This window comes from Erpetoichthys calabaricus, chromosome 13, assembly GCF_900747795.2.
Source record: "Erpetoichthys calabaricus chromosome 13, fErpCal1.3, whole genome shotgun sequence".
Taxonomy (NCBI): Eukaryota; Metazoa; Chordata; class Cladistia; order Polypteriformes; family Polypteridae; genus Erpetoichthys; species Erpetoichthys calabaricus.
Window position 1 is genome coordinate 35,263,829 of NC_041406.2, and position 18,584 is coordinate 35,282,412.

Genomic DNA, 18,584 nt, shown 5'->3' on the forward strand with positions numbered 1-18,584 from the left:
GGCCACTGCTGTCCATGTATACCGTTGCCATGAATGGATGTATGTAGCCTGAAGCAATCTTTAGGTAGGTGGTACATGTCAAAGTAACATCCAGATGAATAACAAAACCCAAGATTTCCCAGCAGAACATTGCCCAGAGCATTTTGCTGCCTTCACTGGCTTACATTGTTCTCATAGTGCATCCCACTGTCTTCTCCAATTAAACAACACATATGCACCTGGCCGTCCACATGATCCAATAGAGAATGTCATTTATCAGATCATCCCATCTTCTTCCATTGCTCCATGGTCCATATCCGATGTTCATGTGTCCATTGTTGACCCTTTTGGCAGTGGACTGGGATCAGCATGGTCACTGTGGCTATGCATACACAGCAAGCTGCTATGCACTCTGTGTTCTGACACTTCACTCATGTCCAGCATTAGGTTTTTCAGCAGTTTGTGCTACAGTAGCTCTTCTCTGGGTTTGACCAGACAGGACTGGCCTTTGCTCCCTATGTGTATCAAGGAGCCTTAGGCACCCATGACCCTGTTGCCAGTTCACTGGTTGTCATTCCTTGGACCACTTTTGGTCAGTACTAACCACTGCATACTGGGAACATCCTATAAGGCCTGCTGTTTTGGTGCTGCCCTTTCTCCTTCACTTCATTTTTTTGGTAGTTTTGCTACCTAAATGTACATGCTAAATAAACACAAAATAGCTGCATTTTTAACATCTTTCCTTTTGCCATTTGTGATAGTAGAGAAAAGCCAAGCAAAATGACACCTTTTATTGGCTAACTAAAAAGATTACAATATGCAAGCTTTCGAGGCAACTCAGGCCCCTTCTTCAGGCAAGATGTAATCAATTTAATTTAATGACACTAATTAAATTGATAGATACTTGCACAAAATGTAGTCTGAACACACACCAGCATGACTGAAGAGAAAGAAAATGTCTGACTTGGCAGTAGCAGTCACAGTGAGGCATTATACAGGCATATTCCTGTTGGTATAAAGGAGCCCTGGCGGCACTACTTAACACACTAGTGCTGAATAATCTGATGGCTGAAAGTCCCCTTTGTTAGTGTGTCAGAGGGGGATATACAGCATTGTTCATATTGGCCCTCAGTTTTGTATTCATTCTTTCCTTCATTACTACCTTCAGCAGGCCTAGAGTCTCCCAGAACATAACCTACCTTTTTTAATCATTGTGCTGATTCAGTAGTCCCCTCTTGAAGTCCTGTTACTGTCCCAGCACACCATACTGTAGAAAATTGCCCTAGCAATAACTGAGAATGTCACTAACCACATTAAGGGAACAGTCTACTAAGAAACAAGTCTACTCTGGCCTTTATTATATAGTTCTTCTGTGTTACAAAATCAGTCTACCCTGTCATTGATGTTGACTCCCAAGTACTTGTGGCAATGTACCACATCTACATCCACTACCTGAATAGTAAAAGGTGTAGATGCACACTTGTGTGATGAAAGTTTGGGCACCGCAAGAAACGACACACAAGCAGCACATAAGCTGAGATGAGGAATAAATTACAACTGAAGCAAAATTCTACAACACCATGTTGTTTTTTTCAGAGCATATTGACCCTTCTGCTTTGTCATTAATGTTTAACTTAGAGCTTGGAAATGTGTTTTCAGTTTAAAATAAAGATAACTACAGTAATTTTATTTATCTTAATTTATTTCACTGGGCTGTTCCTTGTTCGTTCACAGTCCTTTGGATACCTCAACTAGAAATGCTGCTGCTGGAGTGTTTGATACTTCTTGGAATTCTGAAATATGCATCATAACTAATGTAGTACTAGGGTGTTGTACCGTGTTAGCCATTATGAATGTAGAGAAAAGCCAAGCAAAATGACACCTTTTATTGGCTAACTAGAAAGATTACAATATGCAAGCTTTCGAGGCAACTCAGGCCCCACATCTTGCCTGAAGAAGGGGCCTGAGTTGCCTCGAAAGCTTGCATATTGTAATCTTTCTAGTTAGCCAATAAAAGGTGTCATTTTGCTTGGCTTTTCTCTACATTCATAACTAATGAAAATTTAATGCAAGCAAAGTTTCAAGTTTTAACATACTTTTCGTTTTCCCTGACTGCTTAGTGCTGCTGTAGAAGTCCTAATGTTGTGCTCCACCAAGTATATGTTGGAATGAAATTATAGCATGCTATGTGGTGAATGCCTGTACTTCTAGGACACTAATTAATTTCATTAGCATGGTACCATTTTTTAAGAAGAATAAAATGTTAACATTCTAAGTGCTACAAAGGTTTTTCATTGGAGTCTAATTAGGTGTTGCACTACCTGGCAACAGATGTGAAATTAATTTCACCCACAAATTCTTATGTAACTAGTATTGTTTCAGGAACTATGATGAACCAAGAATGCTAGCTTGGTGAGTCAGTATCTTTTAAAGTGGTTTCAATTCTACCCATGCATGTGCATGTATGTTTACAATGTTGATGTCCAGTGCACAGTGTACTGGGCTGACAATATTTCAAGAAAGGCCCACCAAATCAACAAGCTAATTAAGAGGGCATGCTCCATTATGGAACACATTCTCAAACCATTGGAGGTAGTAGCAGAAAATAATGAATAAAAAACTGATAGCCATTATAAACAATACTGCACATCTTCCCTGATATCCTATCATAAAGTAGTTTTAGCCACTTTTTAGTGTGCCAGTGGGGCTTCTTAATACCCAAGGCAATAAAGCTTTTATAATTGCTTATTGTGACTGCTCTCCTCTTTAGCCAAGTCACAATTTGTGTGTATGTTTGTGTTTTAAGGGTTGAAGTTGTACTATATCTTTCTTGAGCTTCTGTAAAAGCTAAATTTTCCCTTAGAATAAAGTTGTGTTTCTCTGCATGCATGTATTCATCAGTCTCTGTTTAATGATATTTATCTAATGTAATATCCTTGAGGAATAACTTGCTCAGGATAGCTTGAGATATTGCCTTTGAACAGGTCAATTAAAATTTGTGGTATTGTAACATAGATGAATGTATTTGCTCAACTCTGTTTTCTTGTTCCCAATTGAAGTTCCCTGTTTCTCTTATAAGATATTCACTCGTTCTTGTTCAAAAGCAAACATCCTGAATGTTCATGACACTTCATCAAATATTGGGCACATCTCCAACACTTACGCATGTAATCGTGTCACACACCTCGTCTGTGTAGATGGGCCTTTTGGGAATTGACATTTTGAATTTCAGTTAGCTTTTCAGTGAGTTTTTTTTTTTTCTGTAACACTGCTCATTTCTTAAATACCCTTTATCAAATTCATGGTTATGGGGTGTACTGTGCACAAGGCAAAAAAAACATCCTGAAGAAGATATCAGTCCGTCACAGGGCTCAATAACAAATATACCTATGCTCACATTCACATGTGAGCCAGTGTAAAGTTGCCAGATAAGTGACCTTGTATTTTGGGATGTGAGAAAACTGGAGAACCCTGAAGGAAATCCCATGTAGGTACAGTGAGAATGTGTAAATGCAACATGGACAGCAACCAGGCATGCAGTTCAAACCCAGTATGTTGCCTTTTTTGATGATCATCATTGTTCCTTTTCACTTTGGTTTTCACAGTATATACATTCTTTGAGATTTTTTTTTTGTTTATCTTAGCATTGTTAATTGAGCTATAGTACAGAGCTCTGTTGATGGCTGACTGGCCTACTGTCTGTAGGCTGCTAAAGTGATTACATATTGTTTCAGTTATTGTACTGTACAATTTGTCAGTCATCAGTTTCATAGTCCAGTGCCACTCTCACTCTAATGGTTTTCCTACAATGACAATTCTTCATCATATCCTCACTTCTGAATAACATTTCCAGTAAATGAATCCATTTACTGAGCATACTCCATACATACAAGGTAAGGGCTGCTTATGACTCATAAGCAACATGGTGGTATATAAACTCCTGTCCTGAATGTTTGTCCTCCAAACAAAATGCACAGTGGACCATTGGCATGAGAATATTACTGTAGTGGAGGATATACAGTAGCTGGACTATGTCTATCCCGTTATTCTTGCTCATTTCATTTTAGGATTACAGGAGGCTGATGTCTATACAGTCAGGTCCATAAGTATTTGGACAGGAGCAATTATTTTATGGGCAATACATAAAGGATCAGAAAGAGTCTTTAAAGCCTTCCACTCATTGCCAGATTCACTAATGATGGCAAATCAAGGTTCTACTCCTTCCTGTGATAAAAAGAAATTCAGATAATTAACTTTTAATGTATTCCTTTGGATGCACCTGACATTAAAGAAAGGGCCAATCTTTAATCTGCATTAGCAAATCCAGCAATGAAAGTGTTTGAGTTGAATTATTAACCCTGCCAAAATGATTTTTTTTTTCAAGACCCTGAAGGTTTCCTTCCAAGATTAAAGATTATGGTGTTCCAAGTATGGCATGAGTTTTATTAAACCATTTCTGTAAAGGCACAGAATGGGGGAAGATGAGTTTGTATTTTATTTGTAGGTTACCTATTAACACAGCTTTCTCTCTCAATGTTTTACTCTTTCCTGCTATGTGGCAGGTGACTTGAAGGGAAACAGTATATCTGCTGAATCAGCAAAATTGTAGAAGGAAAATTAATCTAATTTATGACTGAAGCTTATTTTTCTTCGCAACAAAACGCACACTGTCTTTGAACAAAACATGCTTTTAGGTTTGTATTGTTCAGTCTTTGCTCCTCTTTTCATAAGGCATGCACGTGATGTGTGGTGCTGGAATCTGTGTGGGTGGTATTTTTAAAATGCAAGTGAGTGAGACTGCTACTAGAAAGATGTTGCTTATTCAATATATTGCACTTGTTGCTGCTTTTAAAAACTGTAACTGATTTTTTTTTTTTAGTGATAGGTACAGTTCTGGCGTACTTTTTACACAGACTGTGAATTTGGACAATAAACAAGACTGATAATGACCAGTGTGAGGTTTCATTTGAAAGTTGTATTGGATTTCTGTCTTTAATCTGGCTCAATATAACATGTGCTTCCCCCTCCGGCCTACTCCGGAAACCTATTAAATCACAATTGATCTGTGTATTTCCTCTATCCATTTTTGGAATCCAGTATTGTTAAAGGGAGCCAGAGTCTGCTTTGTTCATAAAGGGGAAACAACAAATGATGGAATGTACCTGCACATGCATGCCAGGCCAGTAACTGTTGACTTCAAACTAAGCAGTAAATCTATGCACACGTTTATGACTGTGGTAGGTAACTGAAGTCCATGTACAGTAGTAACTCTACATATTACAGGGGAAACTTGCAAACTGTACACAAAGTACCTCAGAAAATGTAACTAGGGTTTAAGAGTTGTGAAGTAGCAGCACCGTACAAAACAGAATGGACTTCATGCAGTTGGCCATCATAATATGGGAAGACTGAAATCCTTGTAAATGTGTTCCTTGATGGCTTAAATGTTTGGGTGAGATTTTTGCAACTGTAAGTTTGTCAGTGTCAAGATCTTGCCTTGCTCTGAACTTGGTTGTATGTTCGCAAAGCTAGTTCTGAGGAAAAACTGTTGTCACAGCAAATGACTGGGAATAAATTATTTAGTCAGGGGCTACAGTTTACTGACCTAGGAACTTCTTTAATCTCCAGTATTCCGGCTGATGGGCCTTTGTTGAGAAAACTATGTTTAGCCAAGGCTTCCCCATTGCCACACCCCTATAAATTATTTGGAAATGTACTTGGAGGATACTACAGATATGTTGTGTAAGTTCTTGAAGTGTGAGACTAATGTTTATTGTTTGACTGATTGTGACTTTCAAATGTGGCATAGATTATGCATTGTATACCAGTTAGACAGCAACGTTTCATCCTTAAATATTCTCAGCAGAAGGGACTATCAATCTTATCAATAGTATATTGTCACATGTACAGAGTGCAATAAAGTTCTTTCCTGCATGTTCAAAAAACATTTAACAAACATTGCCACTCTAGCACCATGATGGTTTATTTTATTGATCAGAAAACACAAGTTGACTTACCTTATGTATGTTTGTATGGTGACTGAACTAGAAGGCTGAACCATCCCTGTTAGACACTTAAAACATGTTGTGTAGAGCTATTGATCAAGTGCACTTAAATATACTTCAACCGGTGTCACTATTTAACCAAAACTTTTTAACTAATCACAATTTTATTTCTATATAGAATTAGACTTTTTGTCTTGCTCACTTTTTTCAAAATACAATAGTAGGTAACAGAAAATTTGATTTACCTGTAAAATTTAGGGTCATTGTTAAATGAAAAACCTGAAAGATCGGAACACTCGGTACTCTTTTATATAAAAACCAGGGAAGTGTGTTTTGTTTAAATAGGGTAATGATTCTAAACATACTCCCAGGTTAACATTAATGTAGCTGAAAGTGACACTTGTAGATGTCACAGGGTGGCTCTGTATTGAGATCTTACGTTAATAAAATAACACTAGCGCTAAAAAGTGAGTAACTCTTGGGGCTCATTTATACTTCACACCCAGAACGCGTACGCACTCGCATCATGGCCGCCACCCGTTCTGAGCGTTCATTTGATGCGTCCTCTGAGCAGGTCCTCAGAAATTAACGCGACGTGTGCACGAGTTGCAGTACCAGCAAAACGTCTGGGGGCGCAGTGTGCTAAAAGTTGGAATGTGACGTCAGTCTCTGTTTACTATCTACATGTGACAGAAAGCCGCTTTGCGGATCCTACGAGATCAGTGTGCGCGCTTCGATATTTGATAAATGGTTTGATGTGGTGAAGCAAAATGCCGACATACAGATGTATTCATGGTGCTTTTATATTCAAGCGTTGCATATTCCCGATCGTAATGACACAATATGTTTTAAAATTCTCACATACCGTCTTCTGTGCCATCTTTGTTTCTAGGGCTTCCTCTGCTCCTGACAGCAGTGAATCGCCAGCAATAGATCGCCACACTGAACACATTAAATGTATGATATTCCAACTCTCTGCACATTTAGAATCCTTAGGTTTATACTTGATATCACTTTCATGATGAAAAGCATTAAAGTATGTATATTACATTTTACAGATAAATCGGTAATTTCGTTTAAATATGAATACTGTTAATAATTACACACATGGGGTGACACAGTGGCAGAGCGTTAGCGCTGCTGTCTTGCAGGGAGTCACATCGCTGATATTCCTTGCCTGGAGTTTACATGTTTTCCTGCTGGGTTTCCTCCGTGTGCTCCAGTTTCCTTCCAAAGATATGCAGATTTGGGGATTTGGTGCCGCTAAAATGACGCTAGTGTATTTGTGTGCTTGTATTCACCTTGCGATGAGCCGAGGCATCATCCAGGGATTGTTTCTCACTCGTGCCCAATGCTTGCTGGAATGGACACATCCCTGGATTTAATCAATAAACATCCTTTTCAGAGATATTGAGGTAAGGTGTCATCGGAATTTAATGGGTGTTCTAGGCAATTCACAACACAGAGAAGCCGAATATGTTCTCACTGTGATAATATCTCACACTGCCACCTGGCGGATTCCTCCAGATTTACGTAAAGTACGCGCGCAAGTATAAACACTTCAAACAACGCTTGCGTAGCAGGAGCGTCCGCTGCAGCATGCGTCGCGTGAAGTATAACTCCGGCCTAATGTCACACAGCAGCCCATACTGCCTGTACTTCAGAACAGATGATCCGCCTTGAGCTATACATGTCTGGGCCTGGCCAGAAATTAGGTTTCAGAACATCTAGGGAAAGCTTGGTTGCTGCTGGAAGAGGTTTTGGTGAGGCTATTCGGGGGCACTTACCGTGTGGTCTGTGTGTAGATCCCAATGCTCAAGTGAAATTTCGGGGACAGCATTCTGTAAAAATGGTGCAGTCCTTTGAGTCCTCTGACTCTCAGGTCATAAATGATCCCAGTATAGCTTTCAAAAAGAATAGGGCGTACCACAGTGTCATGGCTAAATTGCCCACCACAGCTTGGTTGTTCTGTCCCCATAATGATCCATTGTCCTTTATTAACCTCTCTCACCCCTTCACCACCTACAGTAATAGTTAATACGTGGACTACATTCATATGTTTTTAACCATTGCAAGAATGAGACCTGCCTTTGCTAACATGAGAATTGCCAAGTGATATGTGGCAGTGAACAACAAAGGTGTTTCCTTGTTATCTTGTGGATTTTGGCCTGCTGATCACAAATAACCCCTTTATTTTTTGTTATGCGCAGTTTTACTGCAGTTGCCTATTGTGATTTCCTCTCATATTTTAAGTCTACTAATATGTTGAGCACAAGTTAAGCTGTCTTGTTTGTTCCAGGCAAGGTTTTGGGATGTGAGCATGAGCCCCCCAACAATGGTGTCTTTTTGTTGATTCATCCCTGTTTTGGCTGAAAGCATCTGGCTACTTAATAGTAATGTCCACCCTTTAACAGCCCTTGGCTATTCAGTAGACAAATGATAAAACCTTTAAAACATAGAACTGCTGAAAGATACAAGGTACAACTACAACTAGAATGTCTGTGGTGATCTAAAAGTCATGGAACTACTACTAGGTGTATATGAGTTGAATTCCAAGTACTGAGAATTGGATAGCTAAAGAGTCTTTTTGTTTTTAATAAAGCTGGCTGCTCCATAAGCCTTTGGTTCCATAGTAGAAATGTGTGGCACATAAACCACTTCTCAGCCCAACAAATATATTTTTGCCTCTTCTGCATATAAAACGTGGATCTATTGAAAAAATATGTGGAAGCAAATAACACAGAAGGTGGAAGATTTCAATATCTGAAATGGTTGTTTTCACAAATAATGGTGCCAAGATTAAGGAAGACATTGGTTTGTCTCCAAATCAGACATATCTGCAATGACAAGTAATTCGATGATCTGCTAGTGGGCCCAGAGGAATTTACATCAAAGGCATTCAAGGATGTTGTTCTGAATTTTCTTGGCAACTGCAGAGCACCAAACACTGTCCAGCTGGTTGACAACATACAAAACCATGAAGTGTAACCTGTTGCTAAAGATTTATTTTCTACATTCACAACTGGAATGCCTCTCTGCTAATCCTGGTGCAGTCTGTGATGAACATGGTAAAAGGTTTCACCAGATCATTGCACCAATGTGTAAACCAGAATCAGGGCTTTGTGGAATAGATCAAACTATTGCGGACACCGAAACGAGAAGCATCAGATGCAGAGCACACATAGAAATAAACAATGTTTTTAGCTCAACTGAACTATTGAAATGTGTCGGCATCATTAAGCGATTAAACGTGCTAACTTCAATAAATTAATTTCATGTTTATCCAGGTTCCTATGTGATAACAGTCAATCTGAAATTGTATTTGTATTCAGGGTGAAGCTGTCTATCACCAATTTTTTTTTCTTCCTGGAAGCAAAACTGTTAATTTGTCCAGGATTATCAGTAAGACCCACTAGAAATTACTTTTGTGGCTGTTCTAGAATGAGGAGAGAAATGTTAAGGAAGTAGCACTAAGGTGAAGGTGTATAAAGAGAGTACCATTTCTAAGGTGTTCTAAAAGTGAACTTTGCTTTTTAAATTTTGTCCTGTTAAGGTTTTTAATTTTTTTTCATTTTTAGCATGCTTTTTGTGATCTGGGAGGCATAGTGATGCACTGATTAGTGTTATTGCTTTGTAGGTCCAGTGTTCTGGGTTTAAAGGCTATAGGTGTGGTTGTTTTTTTTTTTTTGGATGCAGAGGTTTTCCTCCCATGCCCTTATTGGAGTTTGTGGTGGTGTCTCTGCACGGTGATAGATTAACTCTTTGTGAGTGTGAGCATAAATTGGCACTATGATGGACCAATGCTCTCTCTAGACCCAATTCCTGAGTTACTCCTAATGTTACGAGATAACCTACATTCCACCACCCTCAATGTGATCATGAACTGGATTAAATGGGTTTGAAAAAGTTTAATGTACAGTATATCTGTATGCAAGCATATAGCATTGATTGCATAGACAGAATTTAATCAGTACTTAAATTTCAAGAAGTTATGAATGTAAATAAAAGAATTGGTAGTTTAGAGCATTTAACTGGGGCATGCACTTTAATTGTCTTCAAAGTTTCTCAATGATGGCCTATTCATTTATCCCTAAGTTTTGGATGGTGCAATAAAAGTTAATGGTGGGTTTGGTGCAGTTTTTCTGAGACTTTTCACTTCAAAGGTGGAAACGCAGTCTTGTCATCTGTCATTCCTCTTTCTTTCTTTCTGTTGTGCAGTGTTCTGTTTGCTGACTCTGTTTACAATGGAATTAACCGTACATTAAAACTGCACTTGCAGTGATGTCCTTGAGGGATGAATTAAATCCTTAAAGGGGTCATTGCCAATGTATGAAGATTACTTCAGAGATTCCTTAAAGTAAAATACATTGATATTATTCTTTCTCGTGTACTCCTGTAAGACATTTAGTGAGTTAGTTTGTGCTTAAAATGGGTTTGAGGTAATGGTTAATTCAATTGCCATTTAAAGTGATAAGTTGCCAACATTTGTATGTGCTTTTTGTGACTCTTTACCAATAAACTTTTTTTTTTTTCCCCTGCAGATTCCATTCATCATGACTGATGAAATGCAAGATATTCAGTTGGAGTCAAAGCCACTTATTGAACGTGATTTGCCGGTATATATACTGTTTTTTTTTTTTTTTTTTTTTCCTCTTTACTATCTCTCCCCCCCATACAACCACCAATATTAAGGTGGTTAGTAAAAATAAATAGCTTCTTAACTGGAAGAAATCTTGTTGTAATTAATTATACTGCATACACCTGCATTGAAAGGTTTGATCAGAAGATCTTTGTCTGAAAACATGAATTGCTTGTGTGCATTTATGGTACCTACAAGAACTTCACAAGCGTGTTGGATATAACCTGTTTAGCAAGGCTATGGGAATGTTTAAAAGCCAAAGTTAAGCAAACTCCTACTGAAACTGTTATAGGACTCCAAAGAACTGCTAGTAGTCCTCTTTCTGAACATTTTGGGCCATTGGCGTTCATCACTCCAGTTTTACAGAATGTGTCTGATAGCTGGACACAAGTATCTATCCGTAAGTGCAAATGGTTCTGTGCCCCCCCCCCCCCCCCCCCCCCCAATCATCTCATGTGAGGGGGCTTATCGACTTACTCTAATCACTTCAATGTCCTACTTTACCTCGTTTCCTCCTTGGAATTGAACTGTTTCCACCTGATTCTAAATTCACTACAACTCTGGTTACTGCTAAGTGTAAGGATTCCCTCTGGAATCCCTGGGGCTGCCAGTTCTAGAACATTCAAAGTTGTCCTCCGATAGTATGGTCACCATAATATGAAGCGTAGACTGTGCATACATGATGAATGGAGGTAGGGGTTAATTTCCTTTAGCAAAACTTCCCCCAGGGTCTTCTGTCTCTGTGCACCAGTGGTTGTTACTTCTGGATACTCTGAACAAAACCTAAGGATACCTCTCCCCCTTGACAATGAACCTCACTTGGAGCATAGGATGTGTGTTGCATCTCCTTTGCATGCAAGGGAGGACTGGTCCTTTTACGTGACTAGGTTTAAATGAATTTCTAATGCTAAATAACCGTGTGCCTTCAGAGATTCATTGATACCACAATGTTTGGATTTAAAAAATATTTGGATTTTGAAAACTGCAAAATTATATTGACTTGTTTTTAGAATCGATAAGCATACACTATAAATGCGAAATGCTTACAACTTGCATTTTTTAAAATTTCAGCATACAGCAGCTAATCTTTTTTTCCACCTGCAAAATTAGCACCCAAGAATATCCCATTCAGGTTCAGGTATCAGCTTAGCTATCGTTCCGTTCTGAAATGCAGTGAACTCTGCAGCAACTATAATGTTTAAATGTATTCTAGTATTTAAGGTTTCTCTTGCTTGCAGTTATACTGGGGAGATGTTTTAAATAGCAACCTAACTTTTACCATAGTCCTCTTTCAGAGGAGTAATAGTCAAGGTATGTGGCTTGATAAATGGTGTTAAGGCAATACAACTGTAAATGAAAGTTTAAATTTCTTGTAATCTCGAAAGCCCGCTCGTTGAACACAAAGCTGGTAGGTTCAAGATTTTTATTTAGCCATGTTTACAGGTCAAAACATGAATTTTGCCTTCTTGGTTGATTTCAATAACAGACAGAAGAAAAAGAAAAATCAAAGACATGACAGGTTTAAACTTGGATAGAAAGTCTAAAATATTTACATAATCTGAAAACTAATTCTTTGCTAAATAATTCTGTTTGATAGTGTTTTTTACCTAAAACTGTATACTTCTGGATTTTTTTTTTATTATGTATTATGTTGAGTTTTTCATATCTCCTATTCTCCTTTTTAAAAAGGTGCATGGCACTCTGAATAAAGTGATGTTTGGAGTAATTTGTGTAGGTCTTTAAAGCAACCTTCCTCCCTGATTTACTGAAGTTGAACTCTACATGTAATGGGTGTCCATCAGTTGATTTCTATTCCCAGAAAACACTGTCCTTTTGATACACTTACTTAATCTACATCAGCCACAATAACTTCAACTGCATGTTTGGTAATCTGCAGTAGGAGTTTAGTTTTGGTTTTTCAGACTACTTAACCAGGTAATGGAGCTGAAAGTAATGACAGACTGGATCGCACTGCGATAAAAGAACAACATGAGATCCCTGTTCACTCAAAATAAAATCTATGCTTATTCTCCTCTCTAAACTCATGCTATATAGAATATATATTTTTTGTATTAATTTTCCAATTAGGATTATTATCTGGCATCGTTCATAAGTAGTTGTATCAAGTCACTATTTTCTACCTCCTTTTTGACGTTTGTATCAATTTACTAAACTGTATGCTTTAATACATTAGCAGGTATCCCTGAATGTGCCCAAGCATGATTTTGAGAGATATTTTGCTTTATTTCAGAACTGGTTGGGAGAAACTCTAAAATATTGTAACTTATGATTTTACAAAACTTGTATACTCCAAGAATGGTAATAATGTGTATCCCAGAAATTATAGGCCAACATGCAGAAAGTTGACTTTATCCTGTATTTTTAAAGGTAGCAGGAGTACATTAGCACTATTCCTCTAGCCCACTGAATTGCAATCTTTAATTCGTTCATAAGTAAATTTTAATATGCCCAGCAAACTTTATATATAAAAAGTATTTAGTTTTTTTAATATCATATTTCAGTAGCTCAACATAATTTGACTGTCCTACTATAGTAGAAACCAGTGTGCAAGATCATTATAAAGAATTGACCATGTGATCCAATATTATTGTTGGTAAAGTAAAATAAAATTAAGCCAATTGTCATTGATTTTGATGAGGGTTGTGGCCTTCTGTTAGGTATTTTGTCTCGAGTAAAGAGTTGGCATATAATGGACAATTGTGCATAAATGTAAATTACTGTGTATATTCTATATGTGTATATTTATTTATTGTGTGTATGCATTTTAAAGCACAACACTGAGTGACACCCTAAAAATAGCTGTGCATCTCATCCATCCATCCATCGATCTTCTAAACCTACTATATCCCGAGCAGGGTCACCAGAAAGCAGAAACGTGTTCCATGGGTTTCAAAAACACCATAGTCTTTAGACTTGTGTGACTACTTTTTAAGTTTCCAGGTTGGTCCCAGTATAATGGAGGTCTGCTAGACCAAACATTTTCCCTAGCCATTGTGCAGTGGGGTGGAAATTGGACAACTGTTTGTGCATGTCTTATTTGCATGATTATAGAAAAGGCCTACATTTTACTTCAATCTTTTTAGTACAGTTGGTAACATTGTTAATATCCTCAATCAAAATCCTGTCTTAATCTAATACAGGTTGCCATTTATTCTTTTTTGAATCTATGAGCAATACTCTTGTTTTTTTTTTTAATTTAAAAAAAAAAGTTTTGGAATACTTTTCTGGGCACTCCCTTAACTCTGATCTGTACATGCATTTTTAAACTCTCTTAATCCAGTTAAGGGTAACATAAGACTGAAGTCTGTTCTAGCTGCATTGACTTTATGGAAGGAACCAGTTCTGATGGGCAGCCAGCCCATTATAACCAAACTTGTTCACTGTGGGCTTTAACTTAATAGGCATGTGCTTGGAAACAAATTAGGAAAAAATCTTTATTTGTTTGATTTACTTACCCTGTTATATATTGAACTTTTATTCCTTTTAATATTCTTCCTGTTTTTTGGTTACAGGGGCTGAAAGAAGCTATCCAGCAGTTGGTCACTCAGGTAATGGTGCTGGTTGTGTGTTTCTTTTTGTTTTGTTTCCACTTCTGCCCTTATCACTTTACTATATTTCAAGTACACTTTTTATATACATTTTATTTTCAACTGTCAATTTCTAAACTGTTGTGTTTTTTAAATGAAGTGTAGTATTTATGAAGCTTCAAATGTGCTGAATATTTTGAAATTCTGTTTTTGTCATAGACAACTGTAGTTTCTCTCATTCTTCCTTTGTCACTAAAGTCAAATTTACTGTATCAGTTGACCTAGTTATAGTAAATTGGTTAAAGATATGATCACACCTTGAGGACAATGGTGTTTTTAAGTCTGTTGATTTCACAATGCATAACACTTCTAATATCAAGTTTATTGAAGGTCTAGTGAACATGCTCAATAATTGACAGTGTCCAGCAAGTGATATTTACATTTTATCATTGTGTGAAAAATGCTTGCTATTGCTATATAGATTTTTATTACTGTGTGTGTTTATATATGTATATAGTGTATATTCAACACACAGGATTACAGTTAAATACAGCCCTCTTCTTATGTGACTTCACCAGTAATTTTCTAGTCGTAGATTTTTGTTTAATGTTAGTGAGTCCGGGAGATCTTCTGCAAGTCTGTCAGACCAGTGTCTCTGACTCACCCCCTGGTTGTAGAAATGGGTTTGTGTGACTACAAAAGCTGAGAACCAGTGAGCATTCCTCCAGAAATGCAGTGCATAGTCTGGTCCACAAACTAATGACTCATCTGTCTCCTGTTTGTTGGACTGCAACAGAATTCAGCGTGGAAAAATTAAAGGACCCAGGTTATGGCTGAACTTGTTATACGTGGAAGGCCTCATACAGCCATGTTTCCAATACTTTGGAAATATAAAAATACTGAAAAGTAGTCATAGGGTTGTCTAATTTTTTTTTCCTCTGCAAATTCTTGTTGTGTGATTGGACATCATGAAGGCAAAGGGATCTGTTAACTTTAACATCCCCTCTGACTCAAGTCATGTAATGTACCGCAAGCTTAAAATTGACAATTTTTGTAAGGACACAACTGATCTTAATCTTGCAGTCATTGTAGTGTATAAGAAATGCTTTTATTCTCCTTGAACTTCTTTTAATTATGAAAAAAATGTAAAAATTTCCTATAATTTCTTTTACTTTATCAATGGCCATTAGCAGAAAACTGACTTCCGAGTCCTCAACAATGCTTTCCATTCAGTATAACACCAGGTAGACCACACATCAGCTGACCAACTGTAAGATTTTCACCCTGACAATTTTGTGGTGTGGTATACCCACTTGCCTGTCACTTTTGAGCACTTGCATTGTCACCTCCTCTGTCTGTTTCCTTCTCTTGCACCCTCACCTCTTATTTATACGCCTTTAGATTCTTCTGGGACTCACTTCCAGCCAGGGAAATTCTTCCACATGTATGTTTGACTCTGCCATTAGCCTTGAAGTGTCATGTAGCCAAAACGGCTTACTGGTTACTTGTTTTAGCAGAGGTACAGATCCTTCTGGAATCTTATGCTGTACTCACCATGTAGTTCTTGTATTCCTTCGGTGGTTTTTCGGTCTTTTCAGTTTCTCACCCAGGTGCAACTCGTGTGTGTGTGTGTGTGTGTGTGTGATGTGGTGTTTTTCTCCAGCTTGGATGACAGTGCATGCTTCTTTTCAAGTTAATTCTATCTCCCCATATATACTGAAGCCTCTTTTGGTGTACTCAGAACAAATATAGAGCATACCATGCCTTAACAGCTACTGTCTCTGAAAATTCACACTTATATCCACATTGGTGATGGAAGTGCTGCTTAATCTTTTGTCTCGTCTGTATGTGGGGGTGAAGTTTGTGCTACTGGTGCTGCCCTTACTCCCAACTGCTTGACACTCGGGCAGGCACTCATCTTCCTGCAACTACTTTAATAACTGACATCTGTATGTGCAATAAAAAAAAGTTTAGTTCAATTAATTGCATCCTGTGAATAAAACAAATTGCATTTAAATTGAAACAGTCTTAAATGTGAAATTCCTTTTATGTCAATGAAAAGTCAAGCAAAATGACACCTTTTATAGGCTAACTAAAAAGATTACAATATGCAAGCTTTCGAGGCAACTCGGGGCCCCTTCTTCAGGCAAGATGTAATTACACTACATTCATAATGGCTAACACGGTACAACACCCAAGTACTATTTTTGTCACATTAAAGATAGAAATTAATTATTCAGTTAAACAAAAAGTGTAAGTATGGGAAGAAATTGGTCACATTTTAATTGTTTAGAAGAGCAACCTTAAGGTACATGCAAAGAAAATTGCTTTATACTTTTTAACCTGGGGGGGGGTGGGAATGAGTGATGCAAGTAGATGTTGCCATTGCTGTACAGTATACCTTTTTGCTTAACTTCAAGATGGTCACCTGCTCCATAGTGCTCTCTAGTGGAGAATGACCTGCTTAGTAATGCTTTCCTGCTTAGTAATGCTTTATGTTCCTTGCAGTGCTCTTAAAACCCATATCCATTTTATTTGTATTTTTATATTTTTGTGAACAGTACAGGATGATACCAGACTTATCTGCATAAAAGCCATGATAATTGCATTTACAATTCTGGCCGTTTTCTGTGTTTCATGATTATTAATGTTGTTGTTGTTTAATTATTGATTATATCTTGCCTGAAGAAAGAGGTCTGAGTTGCCTGGAAAGCTTGCATATTGTAATCTTTTTAGTTAGTCAATAAAAGGTGTCTTTTTGCTTGACTTCTCATTACATTCATAATAGCTTAGCACGGTACAACACCCTAGTACTACAGATATGCTTTTTAATAAAACCTTCAGATCTGTGGCACAAAGTCCCAAGTTTATAGGCATGTAAACCTGCAGCACAAAGAAGGTGTTTTTCATGAAACTAACAATGTTGTCAGCACTTAGAGATGCCAGATTGATGGTGCATCATGTAAACCTCATGAGGATGGTGCACGTTTAAACAATTATTGTATTTCCTTCACATGGTGATTTTACCATCTATCTGTTTGCATGAGCTCCCTAAGATTTTCTTTTTTTTTTTTTTTTGTATTGTGACCTAGAATTAGGTTAAGGGATTTTGAAAATTTTATGCGATTCTTGCATTTGCATTCAACTTGCATTTGCTATTGCTCCACTGTGGTTATTGTTTACGGGGTGTTGTGATTTTTTTTTTGTTTTTGTGCATTCCGTGTGTTGCACATATGTTTAACTATAAGTGCTTCAGACTTGTACACTAAGGTGTTCTATACAAAATATAAACTAACAATAAATTATTAAACTGTATGACATTTACACCTAAAATGTGCTAAACATATGTTGCAAAAGAATTAATTATAATGTTTAAAATTTCTGATGTTAGATGTTCTTGTGTTTATGAGATGTGGCCAGGCTACAAAAACATTCATATCCTGACGACATGCAGGATAATAATAATAAGTTAATATACAACTCTTAAATTGTGTGTGTGTGTGTGTGTGTGTGTGTGTGTAAGTATAAGTGAGCTCTGTGACAGCCTGGCCACCCATTGGGTTAGTTCCTGCCTTAGTACTTTTGCTGTTAATTTGGGACAGACGACTTGGCATAGGAGGACTACATAACGAATGTATACAAAGTTGTTGTGGCTGATTTTTCAGAGAGGTTTATAAAGTTGGGTACTCTGTCTTATAGGGGGGGCCCAAATTAATTCTGTAAAGTAGCTCTTGTTCGTTTTTAAATGAAGATTATAACTTCTACCATCTCATTCAAATTTACCTAGCTTTGTAGGTAACCAATAACGCCACAATTATGTAACTATCTCATCAATAACTGCTATAAATATTATATAAACATATGTTTTAGCATGTATAGCTTTTAAACTTTCTTGTACTATAAGAACTAAGCCACCTCCGACTATCAGCAATGTAAGAATTTGTAAACAGATGGCTGTCCAATGCTGATCCATCCCAAAAGATTAGTCTTTCTATTTTCCAGGGCAGTGTTTAATGTCTGCAGCTTTAAGAGCTTTGACGTTGGTGCAGAAGATAAATACCATCTGTTGTCAGTGCTTCCACTACACACTACTAACCTCCGGCACATGACATTTTCACTTAAATGAGCTTAGTGGAGCTACAAAGCTGATGAGTGCTGGTATCAAATGGGAAGTTAGCTAGACAAACAAAATGTGTTACACTTATTTCCGTCTTGATGCTATACTTTGTTTCTGTCCTTACTCCCTTTCCTTTTTGGGGTGCATTTTAATGATAAACATATTCTAGTTTCCAGAAGTACTATACATCAGGTTCAATAGAATTGATTCATATCTCCTACTCCACACATCCAGTACAATGAAGTATTTTTAACTTTATTCATTCATTTTGTTAAATTTTATTTCCTTCCTTTACT

General features: G+C 37.4%; 1 protein-coding gene across 1 annotated transcript in view; it reads left to right on the forward strand.

Annotated features, from left to right (window-relative positions):
* Positions 1 to 18,584, forward strand: part of LOC114664142 (protein NDRG1-like) — a 64,776-nt gene that overhangs the window by 26,198 nt on the left and 19,994 nt on the right. The window contains exons 2-3 of the mRNA XM_028818121.2: positions 10,526 to 10,600; positions 14,157 to 14,192. Coding sequence (XP_028673954.1) covers positions 10,538 to 10,600; positions 14,157 to 14,192 — 99 coding nt within the window. The 5' untranslated portion in view covers positions 10,526 to 10,537. The remainder of the gene's footprint in view (positions 1 to 10,525; positions 10,601 to 14,156; positions 14,193 to 18,584) is intronic.